The 14,504-nt window shown below is 44.3% G+C and overlaps 1 protein-coding gene across 2 annotated transcripts in view; it reads left to right on the forward strand.

Moving 5' to 3' along the window:
• The first annotated feature begins 2,680 nt into the window (after positions 1–2,680).
• The window catches only part of MAST3 (microtubule associated serine/threonine kinase 3), a 77,538-nt gene continuing 65,714 nt past the window's right edge, over positions 2,681–14,504 (forward strand). For both annotated transcript variants that reach the window (XM_034437567.3, XM_087894515.1), the window contains exons 1-2: positions 2,681–3,134; positions 12,885–12,916. In XM_034437567.3, the coding sequence (XP_034293458.2) occupies positions 3,096–3,134; positions 12,885–12,916 (71 nt within the window). In that variant the 5' untranslated portion in view covers positions 2,681–3,095. The remainder of the gene's footprint in view (positions 3,135–12,884; positions 12,917–14,504) is intronic.

Below are 14,504 nucleotides of genomic sequence, written 5' to 3' on the forward strand. Positions count from 1 at the left end.
AGTGATATCACAAAAAATGAGAAGTAACTGAATGAATGAGCAACAACTTAAACAAACTTGGGTTTTGGCCTGAGCTGACAATTTGGGGAGGGGGGTGGGATTGCCTTTTCCAGCAGGCTACCAACATGCAGCTCAGGTCTAATCTGATAGATGTCAGAAGGCAGAGGTTTCCTCAAAATGATGCCTTTTGAGTTGGAAACTGAAACTGCTTTATGCTAAGTCAGCTCACCAAGAGTCTAACCAACTTCCCCTTTCTACTGCCCTTCATCTGTATTCAGGCTGCAATTCTCCTTGGCTATGCTATCTTAAAATATTACAGACTGTAATCTCAAACCATCAGATTCAGATTCTGATATATTGTGCAGTCACACAATGAAAGCTATACAGGTAGCCTGTATCACATTTGTTCAGTGAATGTTCAGAGATGCAATGGCACTGAAGAAAGTGACTTATGATCGTGTTTCACACTTACGACTGTTGTTGCAGCATCCCCAGGGTAACATGATCAAAATTTGGATCTTGGCAATTGGCTTATATTTATGACAGTTGCAGTGTCCCAGGATCATATGATCACCTTTTGTGACCTTCTGACAAGCAAAGTCAATGAGGAAGCCAGATTCACTTAACAACAGTTTGACTAATTTAACAACTGCAGTGATTCACTTAACAACTCTGGCAAGAAAAGTCATAAAATGGGACAAAACTCACTTAACAACTGTCTTGCTTCATAATAGAAATTTTGGGCTCCATTGTGGTCTCAAGTCGAGGTCTACCTCTGTATAGTACACAATAAATCTTTAGTTCCCAGGATTGGGTCTACCTTAGAGAGCAGAGCAATCTTTCAGGTGGCAAAAAGATGGTTACCTGTTATTCTAGAGATGCTTTGCTATACCTGATGTAAATCCAGGATGTGAGAACATTTTCCATTGGAGGAATTTAAGAAACAGTCAACTGAAATCAAATTAATTAATCAAATTTGTGAAATGGGGCAGCAAGGACTTTTTCTCATACTTTGCCTCAGAGTACAAAATACTCTTTCATTCAAGACATAGAAACTGCACACTTTGGGTGACGTCCATTCATCCCAGTTTGGTCTCTAGTGGTTAGGGTACCAGACTAGGAACTGGGAGAATGTGAGTTCTAGTCTTGCTTTAGTCATGAAAGCTGGCTGGGTGATTCTCTCTTAACCCAATCCACAGGGTTATTGTTGTGGGGAAAATAGGAGGAGGAAGGAGTATTAGAGATAAATCTTGAGTGATTTATAAAAATAATAAAGGCTGGATATTTTTTAAAAAAGTTAAAAGTTAAAATTTTAAAGTTTTTTTAGAAGTTAGAGGAGGCTGTGGTAGAAGCAGCTTTATCTTGTGTGCTTTCAATGCAAAGGGCTGTTTGCCCACCCCTTGATCTTTACACCAGACCTGCCAGGTAGGCAAGCCTTATTATCAATGCTCCTTTTGCAAGAGAGGCAGGAAGGATTTGTCAACTGAGGGGTTCCTGAGATTGCCAAGTCAAGGCACCCCACTTCAGGAGCTCTTCTTTAGAGAAAGCCCTATTCCCCACCTCATTAGAGGAATATAGGTGCAAATTGCAAAAGGCATAAAAGAATCACCCTGGTCTGAAATATCTTTGGCTGCCTCTTTCAAAAACAGTAACTGTGAGAGAGATCTTAGAGTTCTAGGGAGCAATTACTTAAACGTGAGCCAGCAGTATGCGGCAGCATCTGAAAAAGCTAATATGATCCTTGGTTGCATAAACAGAGGCACAGAATCGAAATCACATGGAGTATTACAAATGCTTTATAAAGCCTTTAGTAAGACCACACCTGGAATCCTGCATCCAGTTTTGGTCACCGCATTACAAAAAAGATGTTGAGACTTTGGAAAAAGTGCAGCGAAGAGCAATTAGGATGATTAAAGGCCTGGAGACTAAAACAGATGAAGAACGGTTGCAGGAATTGGGTATGCCCAGGCTAGAGAAAGAAGAAGATGGGTCAACTGAGCCACCAAGAGGGCCTGATGGCTCAGCAGACTGATAGCATTGTGATTAACACCAGCTGTCTGCAATTACTGTAAGTTCAAATCTCACCAGGCTCAAGGTTGACTCAGCTTTCCCTCCTTTCTAAGGTAGGTAAATTGAGGACCCAGTTTGTGGGGGAAATAAGATGACTTTGTATAAATATACAAAAGTATGAAGGCTATTGCTTAATGCATTGTAAACCGCCCTGAGTCTCCGGAGAAGGGCGGCATATAAATCAAATTAAAAAAAAAAAAAACTTCAGGGGTGAAATCCAGCAGGTTCTGACAGGTTCTGGAGAACCGGTAGCGGAAATTTTGAGTAGTTCGGAGAACTGGCAAATACCACCTCTGATTGGCCCCAGAATGGGGTGGGAATGGAGATTTTGCAATATCCTTCTCCTGGAGTGGAGCGGGAATGGAGATTTTGCAGTATCTTTCCCCTGCCACGCCCACCAAGCCACACCATGCCCACCAAGCCGGTAGTAAAGAAATTGGGATTTCACCACTGGAATTTGGAAACTTATTTTCCAAAGAAGGACAAGAAAGAATGGATGGAAACTATTCCAGGAGAGAAGTCAGCTGGAATTAAGCAGAAACTTCCTAACAGTGAGGACAATTAACCAGTGGAACAGCTTGCCTTCAGAAGCTGTGGGTGCTCCATCACTGGAGGCTTTTAAGAAGAGACTGGACAGCCAGTTGTCTGAAATGGAATGGGGTCTGCTGCTTGAGCAGGGGTTGGACTAGACGACCTCCAAGGTCCCTTCCGTCTCTACTCTGATTGCCGTGATCTTTGGGAATCGCAGTTCTCCATCCCTACGGCTACCTCGCGCCTGTCTCTGCCGTTCCCCCCCCTCCACCTTAGTTATTGCAGGGCTCGACTGACACGCCGGGAGCTCCAAGTCTCCTTTTCTCCACAAGGGAAAGATCAGATCAGCTGATTCCCCACCAGCCAATGCAGGCCGGGGGATTTCCGCCTCCCGCACGGTCCGGCCTTTCCTCCAAGCGTCGGGACCACTTTCCACCCTGCGGACGAGCTCGGAGAGGCATGGAGGAGGAGCAGGAGCAGGAAGAGGAGGCAGCATGGACGAATCCAGCATCTTGAGGCGCCGAGGGCTGCAGGTGAGGAGGAGGGTGGGAGAGTGGAGAGCCATCGCGGGCAGGTATAAAGATGCGGCAGAACCTAAGAAAACCAGATACGCCGGGGAGGAGGAAAGGATCTCCCTCGATTCCTAGCTGAAGACCCCACTAGGCGCGCCCGCAGATCTCCTGGTCTCTTTTCTGCAAACCGATCTGCTGCGCTTTTGCAGGGTGTGCCTGAGGGAGGGGGCAGAATTGATTGTGGGGGGGGGGAGGAAAGTAGAAGGCGAGTGTGCAAGGAAGGCACTGAGAAGGTGGCTGGGTGCGTGGGTGGGCGAGGGGGTCTACCAGCGTGGGCATCTTTTCGCCGGGAAGGGCTCGGGAGAGCACCGTGGCAAAAGCGGGGCGTGTTTCGTGCCGGCTGGACGTTCCCAACGACTGGCGGTAAGGGGCGCTGGTGAGCTGCAGCGAAAAAAGCAACTCGCTCCTCTTCTTCCCGCTCGATTCCCCCTTTGGCTCCTGCGTTGGGCAAGCGGGATCGGGGTGCCTCCGGCTGTCTGGAGTCGAAACGCTCGGTGGCTTTTCTGCCCTCTCTGCTTTTTTTATATGGGGTTCCCCATCGGGGCTGCGCCATAATGAAGAACACGCCTTGAAAAGTGGATGAAAAGCGCAGAAAAGCGCAGGGAATGTTGTGGCGATCCCCACCCTAAGAAGAGAAGCATGCTGGAAATCCTTGGAGGAATAGGAAGGAAATTCCTGGTTTCTTAGTGGCTTTGAGAATTTGGTTCAGTCCAGTGTTTTCTGGGGCACCAGCGAAATAGAGAAGATTTGGCCACTTCAGTTAAGGTGGGAGGGTGGCTGAGCCATCTCCATCCACTACTCTCTGATTTTTATTTATTTATTTATTTATTCAATTTATATGCCGCCTTTCTCCGGAGACTCAGGGCAGCTTACAATGCATTTAAAAATAAAACACACACAACCCCCCCCCAAAAACCATTATATATCCAGTATCCAGTATTTGAGATCACGGGTCCTAAGTCATCGAAGTATTTGCTCTGTAAATATGCACCAGGAGTAGATCTTTTTCAATCATTTACTGTTTATTCGTTTAAAGCAAAAATAAATAAATAAATGCAGGCAGGGGCCTGAAACTGCATATTCAGCAATATTTATAAATGCCAATAACTTTAGATAAATGAAACCTAACAGCTAAGAGTCAGAGCTGATATGAACAAGCTAAAATGGGGCTAAATGAAATAGCTCCCGAAATGCATGTTTGCTTATTTATTAAATTTATGTGCCACCCATCTCACTGTCAAATGACTTCGGGTGGTTTACCGCGTCATAAAACAACAATATAAAACAATGAGCATGTTAAAGACATTAAAAATTAAAACATGAAATGTTAACAAAAAGTAGATAAAGGAACAAACACACAAATGGGGTGGAAGTGGGATCTTCTTAATGTACTAGCCACCTCCTTCTGAGTGGGATGCCTTCTTGGGGCCCCAGACCAATTAGAGTCAGGTTTTAAGGCCCTTTTGGAAGGCCAAGAAAGTGAGGGGAGGCAGGTCTCACCTTGAGGGTCATTATATTTCAAAGGGCGAGACCAGTGGTGAATCCAATTTTTTTTACTACTGGTTCTGTGGGCGTGGTTTGCGCGTGGTGTGACTTGGGTGTGGCAGGGGAAGACTACTGCAAAATCCCCATTCCCACCCCACTCCAGGGGAAGGATACTGCAAAATCCCCATTCCCACCCCACTCTGGGGCCAGCCAGAGGTGGTATTTGCTGGTTCTCCGAACTACTCAAAATTTCTGCTACCAGTTTGCCAGAATCTGTCAGAACTTGCTGGATTTCACCCCTGGGCGAGACCCAGGTCAGAAAAGACTCTTTTCCTAGACTCCGCTGCTGAAATTCCTTGACTGATGGGGTCTGCAGCATGCCTCTTCTGAGATGGTTCCTCAGGTAGCTTGGACCCATGCCATAAAGGGCTTTAAAGGTGATAACCAACACGAATTGAACCTGGAAACAAACCAGCAACCAGTGCATTTCATGCAACAGTAGTGTTACGTGGGCCTCCTTAGGGGGCTCCAAGAACTGTCCACACTGCTGCATTCTGTGCCAGCGGTAGCTTCCGAATATCTTCAAGGATAGCCCCATGTAGAGTGCATTGCAGTAGTCCAAACATGAGATGACCAGAGCATGAGTGATTGAGTGCAGGGCCTCCATGATTTTGGAGAGGATGCAACTGGTGCATAACATGAAGTTCTGCAAAAATTCTCCTAGCCACAATTGCCACTTGCTCATTGAGTTTAGGAGAACTGCCAGATTGTGCGCAGGGTCTGTTTGAGGCAGTGCAACCCCATCCAGAACTCCCAGATCCTGAAGTTCCACACTTCCATAGCCACTTAGTCTTACCAGGGTTCAGCCTGTTGTCCCCCATCCAGACTCCCAAGCCTCCAAGCTCTGTGAGAGGGCAATGATAGCAATTCTGCTGTCATCACAAAGGAGAATATTTCTAGCTCAAGCTTGAAAGGAGGGGTCCTTGGTGCTGTCTGAGCTTCGTTGTTTATTTTTGCAGAGAATAGAGTAGAGTAGAGTAGAGTAGAGTAGAGTAGAGTAGAGTAGAATAGAATAGAATAGAATAGAATAGAATAGAATAGAATAGAATAGAATAGAATAGAATAGAATAGAATAGAATAGAATAGAATTCTTTATTGGCCAAGTGTGATTGGACACATAAGGAATTCATTTTTGGTGCATATAAAAAAAATACAAATTAGGTAACTTCATCAGTGTTAATGGTTGCATGCTGGGGAATTCTGGGAGTTGAAGTCCACAAGTCTTAAAAGTTGCCAAGTTTGGAGACTCCTGGAATAGAAAATTGGAAGATCCACAGGGCCAGTGGGATGGTATACCAAGCATGGCTAAAATGTCTGAACAGTGACAATGACTGAAGAGTTTCAGATCTGAGATTTGTGTTTTATATACCGTACATGCTGGGCACCTATCTGGTTGGGATTTTTGGAAGCTGTGGTCCAATGTATCTGAAAAGCTCCAGTTTGGGAAAGTTTAGCTAATCTACTTTGCAGATTTGTGACAAAAATGAAAGATAAGTGGAACTTATTTTTTTTTTCTCCTCAAAGGCCTCATTCATCCGAAAACGATGTTTATTTACAGCTACCATATCTGGACTAAGAGATCCAGCTGAGAAATACAGATAATGACACCTCTTTGCTGCCATCTAGCGCCCATATAGATTTGTTCAGCCCAGATACCATATAGCAGAAATCTTCAACCCCCAGGCTGCATCTGTGGCCTGCTAGGAACCAGGTCACACAGCTAGAAGTGAGCGGCAGGTGGGCAAAACTGCGCAAGCACCTGATCTAAGTTGCACGCTCCTCCTCGTCCATACCCTTCCCCCGGTCCATGGAAAAAATTGTCTTCCACGAAACCCATCCCTGGTGCCAAAAAGGTTCGGGACTGCTGCCCTATAGCACACTGTTCATGATTTATCTGTCAAAAACTCCATACTGTTGGGTGAAGTTAATGATGAATATGAGTGGCATTATCACATCTTCTTTCTTCCCTTTATCTTCTTTCTGCCACTTGCCTCTCTCTCTCCCTCCCCACCAGCAGGCAGCTAAAGAGATACCTGATCACTAGCAGACTGCTTCTGAATTTAAGCCAGCTGTCCTTCTTAAATGCACTGTTTTTACTCAGGGTAAAGTCCCAACGGTGCTTTTCCAAAAGACAAGTGGACTTTCTTGGGTTTTCCCTTGAAAATGTTTCGCTTCTCATCCAAGAAGCTTCTGAAGAAGAAGCTCCTTGGATGAGAAGTGAAACATTTTCAGGGGGAAAAAGCAAGAAAGTTCAGATGCCTTTTGGAACAACCATGGCCTAGATCAGGAGTGTCAAACTCGATTTCATTGAGGGCCACATCAGGATTGTGTTTGACCTTGGGGGGGTGGGGGGCGTGGCCAGGGGGGCATGGCCAACTTGATGTCACTCCTGTTGGGGGGGCACCTGTGGTGGCCAAGTGCTAAAGCAGGACTTCCCTCTGACCCTCCCTCTCTCTCATTATAATCTTCCTTCCTTCCTTCCTTCCTTCCTTCCTTCCTTCCTTCCTTTTCTTCTTTTTCCTTCACTCTTCACTCTTTTTTTTTTTTTTTTTAAATTTGATTTATATGCCGCCTTTCTCCGGAGACTCAGGGCGGCTTACAGTGCGTTAAGCAATAGCCTTCATACTTTTGTATATTTATACAAAGTCAGCTTATTGCCCCCACAAACTGGGTCCTCATTTCACCTACCTTAGAAAGGATGGAAGGCTGAGTCAACCTTGAGCCTTGGAGAGATTCGAACCAGCAGTAAATTGCAGGCAGCTGTGTTAATAACAGGGTGCTTTAAACCACTGTAGTACCAAGACTCTTCATTCTCCTTTCTTCTTCCTTCCCCTCTTTCCTTTTTTTCCTTCCTTGCTTTCTTCCCATATTTCCTTCTTTTTCTTTTTCTTTGTCTTTCTCCTTTCCTATCCCTTCTTGGATGTTCAAATGCAAAAGGGGATTTTCTCCTTTTGTTTTATTTTTATTTTGTTTTGCTAGCCCTCTGCCAGCGAAAATGGAGGGCCCCCCCTGAGCTCAACTTTCGCTGGCAGAGGCACCGCTGGCCGGTCCTTCCCAGGGCAGCATCTAAGCATCCCGTGAGCCAGATCCGACCCCAGGGCCTTGAGTTTGACACCCCTGGTCTAGATGATAGACACTCAGGATAAAGGTATTAAGTAACCCCTTTGTATCTTCTCCCCAAATAAACTGGGAGCAAATCATCCCTTTCCTGCTTGCTCTGGAGAAGACAAGAATTTTTGCTCTCATCATCCACCAAGGCAGTTCTGGTTGCTGAGAAAGTGCCCTGCAAGGGTTAAGCAAGCTGCTTCCACTGAGTTACCTTAAGGGCAGAGTCCTGCTGTTATTGGTCTTGGCAGCTCCCAGGAGCACAAGGCAGACGGTCCCCCTCTGCACCCTCTCCTGCCTGATTTAACTCATGGGAGAGCGACAGAAATTTATCTTGGCATTTCACGTGCCTCACTGCTTGGCTGAGAGTCCTGGGGGAGAAGTCCAAGCCTCAGAGATCAAAGCTTCAAGGGCTTCAGTGACATTTTGCCTGTCACTGAGAGACCAATCTCAGCCACGAAACAGAAACATGGACCTGACAGCAATGAGCAAGCAAGAAGACCAGGGTTATTTGCGCCCCCCCCTTTTTTTTGTTTTCAAATCTGGGTGGAGGTTGCAGGCAAAGATGTCCACAATCATGTAAGAGCTGGTGAAACTAGGAAAGAACTTGCCCAAATTATACTCCTGTCTCTTTTTTTTCTCTCTACCTTCCCAAAATCTCTCTCTAGCTCAGTGGTCCCCAACCTTTTTAACGCCGCGGCCCGCTGAGCGCGCGCAGGGGTGGGACCACGGCCCAGGAGCTTTTGCGCACGGCCCAGTGCGCAAAAGCGGCCGGGGGACATGAACGCTGCAGCGCAAAGGCTCCTGGGCCGTGCGCTGCAGCGTTCATGTCCCCCGGCCGCTGCGCGGCCCGGTGCCAGGTACTCCACGGCCCGGCACCGGTCCGCGGACTGGGGGTTGGGGACCACTGCTCTAGCTGAGCATCTTACTTTCTTTCTACCCTAGTTGGACAGACACCTCTGGGAAGCTCACACACCCAAGGAGGGAGATACGTTACTGTTTCTCAGAGGAACTGATGTTCAGACATTGATATCTGTAGCCCTGTTGATGGACCTCTTCAAAACTGTTACAAGATTCCTTTCCTTTCCTTTCCTTTCCTTTCCTTTCCTTTCCTTTCCTTTCCTTTCCTTTCCTTTCCTTTCCTTTCCTTTCCTTTCCTTTCCTTTCCTTCCCTTCTTTCCTTTCCTTTCCTTTCCTTTCCTTTCCTTTCCTTCCCTTCCCTTCCCTTCCCTTCCCTTCCCTTTCCTCCTCCTCCTCCTCCTCCTCCTCCTCCTCCTTCCCATAGATTTTTCCAATCCAAGTCCACAATAATCAACTTCCTGCTATTCAGAAGCTCCCAGACCACAAAAAGGAACTGCTGTCCCCATTTGACCCTAAAGTCAACTGGTGTTGAATAGAGAGGTTCATTTTAGACATCATAACTAGTAGCCTTGAATGGAGATGATGCAAGAAGATCTAGATACAATTATTGGTTAGTCCCAGAATTACACCATCTGCTTCTTGGTTTGGAACTTCAGGGCATTCTGGGTGTAGACAGGCCTTGCATGGAATCTGAGATGAGGATTGTTCAGGCTACACCCACCTCTTTCTTAAGTCAGGCTGTTCCACAGCTAGTGGCAAGTGGAGTGTGACATCATTGGTTGCCATGGCAAACGCTTCCTGCAGTTTCTTGCCATCCCAGAATGGTTGAAAAGCAAGAAAGCATTGGAAGGGGATGCTTTGGAGGAAAAAATGAATAGCAAAAAGGCAGCTTTAAGAGTTCTTCCATGAAAGTTGAGCATTTTTAAGCATTGGGTACATAAGGTGTTCGTGAGACACTGCATAGGCATGTGCTTAGGAGTACTTTTCTCAGTGAATGCACTTTGTGCATGAAATGTGCGAGCTGGATACTAATATAACAATGGCTAAGTTCATACATCATATGGTGGTTAAGCCATTCTGGGGCCCTGGAGCTACACACAGGCAATGAAGCCAGCTGTGGTCACCAGAGACTTCTAGTCTTAACCAAAGTGGAAATTTTAATGTGAAGGGGAAATTATTAGACATATGGCTGGGGGGTATCTATTCTAACTGTGCTTAATTTTAATTAAATACAAAGCCAAGCCAATGTTATTTCGTTTTTGCCCTGGCTTTGCCTATTACTATTATTATCATGAAGCCTAAAAATCAAGTCTGTCTCTTGGATTGGAATTGACCTTAAACCAAAAGCGAGCATACCACATTTGGCTTATTATTTGGTATGTGAAAGGAGCCAACATTTTCTTTATATTTCTTCTTCTCGTTCAAAACTTCCTTGTTTTTGATAAGGATCCCAGGATTTTGTTGGAAAAGGCAACAGTTTCCCCTTTTCTCTACAGCATCTCTACAGCAAATTCTGACAATATATTTGAGAAGAGAAGGAAACACAGTAGGGAATTGTGTACCAAAGGGCTTGTGATATTATTCCATTTTAACAAAAACAATGCACAGTCACCTTGGACTGATTCATTAATTGTGGGAGAAGTTTTTTGTGTCACCAAATACTGTTCTGTTTCAAAATGTTTATATTCCACCCTTAAATAAAACCACTTCCAGTTTGGTTTGTGATAAAGGATTAAGATCATCTTTCCCAATCCACTTTTTAAAGAGTTACTAAAAATTCAGAGTTATTTTTGGGTGTTTAGGAACTAGAAATAAACATTAATTTCTTCCTAAAAGCCCATGGAGACTTTAAAAAATACCCCTGAGGCACTTTTTGAAATGTCTGTCAAAACTCTAACAGCAACTCCCAAATAAGAAAGCTAGATTTTCACACAGTCTCATTAATTAAGTTAATTCCAAAGAAAAGGGCCACTGGAACACATCTTCAGTTTTCAGCCACCATTTATCTGTGAGTTGATGACTTTCATGCTCTTTTGAATTGTCTTTTAATTAAGCAGGAAGTTTCCTATCCATTAGTGGCATTATGAAAAGAATATCTGTCTGTTCTTGCCCTACCATATTTTGAAAATGCCCACTCCTGTTTCCAGATTCAGTGAATTCTGTTATTCCTGGAGTAACAGAAATTATTCCTGGAAGCCAGTCCTCCTTCTGGAAGAAGAGAATCCTTCCTAGGAGTGGATGAATTCTGTTCTCCACTTGATAGCCATTACTTGTGAATTCATATATGCTAGAGGAGTTTGGGACAGAAAAAGAGTCTTTGGGACTCAAAATCAAGATCCTAAGCCTCAAAGGCTCTTTTTTCACAAACAAGCTTTATCAGTTCAGTTGAGGTTACACAGCTTCCTAATCTTGATTAGTTGTCTTGGTGAGATTCTTTGTGGTTTGACAGTTATGTAAACCCCAGCCCATTGCTTAATTGACCATCCAGGATATTGTGTGTGAGCCCAGAAAATGGACTGATTCAGTAATCAGGTGATGCGTGTTGTGAGAATACAGCCAGAAAGTGGGGAAAAGATTGTAAGTACTGGTTAGCTCTTAACTTGTACGATTTCTGCTTTAAACCTTTTCTTTGCTAATTGGGAGTTAAGACTCAGGGCGGCTTATAATGCGTTAAGCAATAGCCTTCATACTTTTGTATATACCTGCTTAGTAGGGTTTTTGCCCCCCCCCAAGCGGTGTTCTTTTTTATACAAAGTCAGCTTATTGCTCCCACAATCCAGGTCCTCATTTTACCTACCTTGGAAGGATGGAAGGCTGAGTCAACCTTGAGCCTGGTGAGATTTGAACTTGCAGTAATTGCAGGCAGCTGGGAGCTAAGTGCTATTTAACAGCATTTTAGTCCTCTGCACCCCCCCCCCCCCATTTTTTTTAAAGATGGCTTCCTGGGTAATTTGCATTTGAAATTTTTATGTGAAAGAAGAGGGAAATTAAAGAATATATAATACATTTAAATTCAATTAATGTAGGTTTTGCTTTGCCTTGCCCATTTTTTGAGGCTGGGCCATACAGCGTAGAGCATCATGGGGAAGATTAGACTTGATGCAACCCTAGGTATCTCTCCCCATTTCCCCCCCCCCCAAAGGAAGTGCTTCCTGCTTTTACAATCCAGGACTTTTGAAAGACTCCATTTAACTCATCTCTTTCTCATGGAAAAAGGCAAATTGACATGCTAGCCATCACCCATTCCAGATGCACAAATATAGGTTCCCTATGCCAGTCTGAATTTTTTACAAATTTGCTATATTAGACTAAGTTGGAATTCTATAGATTTTAAGGTCCTATGGGAATCTAGACATTATCTAGCATGAATCAGAAAACATGTTAATCCAAGCTTACTGGATGCCTCAGCCCATTCACTGACGTTTTCTATACTAGCCACCTTGGTAGTAGATTTATTCCATCTACAGCAAGATGTTCTTCCCTCTTCTTGTTTATTTTTACTTGACTGCAGGAATATTGTAGTGTAGAAGCCATCTCTCATTTTATCCAACAATACGGTGGTAGGCAGGGTTGAATGAGAGAAATTGGCTCATAGTCACCCAGTAAGTATTGCTAGCTGAGGACCTGAACAAAGATTGTATAGAGGGAATGCTCTGGAACATAAGCAGTGTATTTCTTTCCTTTCCTAACAAGTACAAAGAGCATGTTCTTGCTGAAAAATCTGGCGCAAGAATCCCAGGAAAGGAAGATAACAGTAACAGAGTTGGAAGGGACCTTGGAGGTCATGTAGTCCAACCCCCTGCTCACGCAGGAGACCTGTACTAGGGATTTGAACCGCCGAACTGCTGACCTTTCTGATCGACAAGCTCAGTGTCTTAGCCACTGAGCCACCTAGTCAGGCTAGTCAGCTGCATCTTGAATAACCCTCATTTGTCGAGTGAAGAGAAACACTTACCACTTTTCCCATTCATCCATTCAGGCCAGCAGGAAGCTAAAAGAGCAAAAGGTTAACAGTGTTGGAAGGGACCTTGAAGGTCTTCTAGTCTAACCCCCACTGCTCAAGTGGGGAACTTTATACCACACCAACTTTATACCATTTCAGGCTAAGATTTGGGGAGTCTGAGCAAAGGCAAAGAAACAAGATATGGGTAATACAGAAGCGATGTAAACACTCTTTTATTTTCTCTTTTCTTCGTCCAGAAGGAGCTGAGCCTGCCACGCCGAGGGAAGATGTGAGTAAAGGGCAACCAGCCCAATTTTTTCTTCATAGGCTTCATTTTCATTCTCCCCTTTGGAGCTTCATTCATTTTCCATGTTCCATGTAGCTGAGCCTCTTGTGTAAACTGCATTGGGGCCATCTGCTTGAAGAGGGATCCACAAAGATCCAGAGAGCTTTGTGGACACCCACAAGTGCAAAACCATGTAAAAAAGAGGCTGGGTTTGATTGCAAAGCTGTGGGTGCCCTCTTAATTTTGTTGACTCCCTCCTTGTGTGGACACTCGTTATTTTGCTACTTACAAGTGGTCCAATGGTGAAATCTAAAATTTGTTACTACCGGTTCTGCGGATGTGGTTTGGTGGGGGGGGGTAATTTGACTGGGTGGGTGTGACCATTTTTTTTTTAACTTTTAAAACCATTTTTTCTACAACCTCTTCAGCGAAGAGGTTGTAAAAAAATGCTTTCAAAAGGCTCTGATGATCAGGCAACTCAGCTTGGATCGTCAGAGGCATTTAAAAGAAAAAAGGGGTTTTTTTTCTTTTAAAACCCTTTGACGATCCCAGCTGAGCCACACAATCATCAGAGGCTTATTTTTACTTTTAAAAGCATTTTTTCGGCCAAAGAGGTTGTAGTAAAAATGCTTTTTTTAAAAAATAAAGCCTCTGATGATTGCGGGACTCAGCTGAGCATGGGGGGGGGGCAGGGATTTTTGCTACCGGTTCGCCGAATCACCCGCCTCCATTGCTACCGGATCAGGCGATCTGGTCCGAACCGGGAGCATTTCATTCCTGAAGTGGTCTTTGCTTGGCAAACACTTATTCAGTGACTGCTCAAAGTTACGACAGCGCTGAACAAGTGACAGTTATGACCAGCTCTTAAATTTCCAGCCGTCAAAGCATCTCCAAGATCACATGATCACAATCCGGGCATTCAGTGACCGGCTCACAATTATGACATTGAAGCATCCCACAGTCATGTGATCGACATTTGCAACTTTCACTGCTGGTTTCTGACAAGCAGAGTCAATGGAACAGCTGGCACGAGATCCCAAAGTGTAATTATGTGAAGTTGTGCTTAACAATGGTGCAGGATTCTCTTAATGACGGCCACAAGAAGCACCGGAAGTGCTGTCGCTAAGCAGCATGATCACATGACATGACTTTACAGCTCTGTTGCTTAGCGATGGAAAATCTGAACCCAATTACCATAGTTAACCAAAAACTACCTGTATTTGTTTTTCTGTCAGCTGCATCTTAATTATTTATTTTATTTATTATTAAATTTCTTTTGTTTCCCATCTCACCCACGCGTTACAAGAATAGAGAAGTTCTGCTTTCTTGGGCCACAAAAAAATAGCGTTCCATTTCTGGCATTGGCTGGTCAAATAATTTGGGTAGCCCATAAAGACGCCAGGAAGGAAACCAGTCTCACTCTCTGATACTAGACACGGATGGTCTCTAAGAACATTTTGCTATTTTAGATTTAGATTTTTAGATTTTATTACACTTCTATACCGCCCTTCTCCCAAAGGACTCAAAGGGCGGTGTACAGCCATCTTAAAACACATATACACTTTCAAAATTTAAAAACAATTTAAAAACA

The sequence above is a fragment of the Pantherophis guttatus genome, chromosome 1 (assembly GCF_059756535.1).
Source record: "Pantherophis guttatus breed Tessera chromosome 1, ASM5975653v1, whole genome shotgun sequence".
In the NCBI taxonomy this organism is placed as follows: Eukaryota; Metazoa; Chordata; class Lepidosauria; order Squamata; family Colubridae; genus Pantherophis; species Pantherophis guttatus.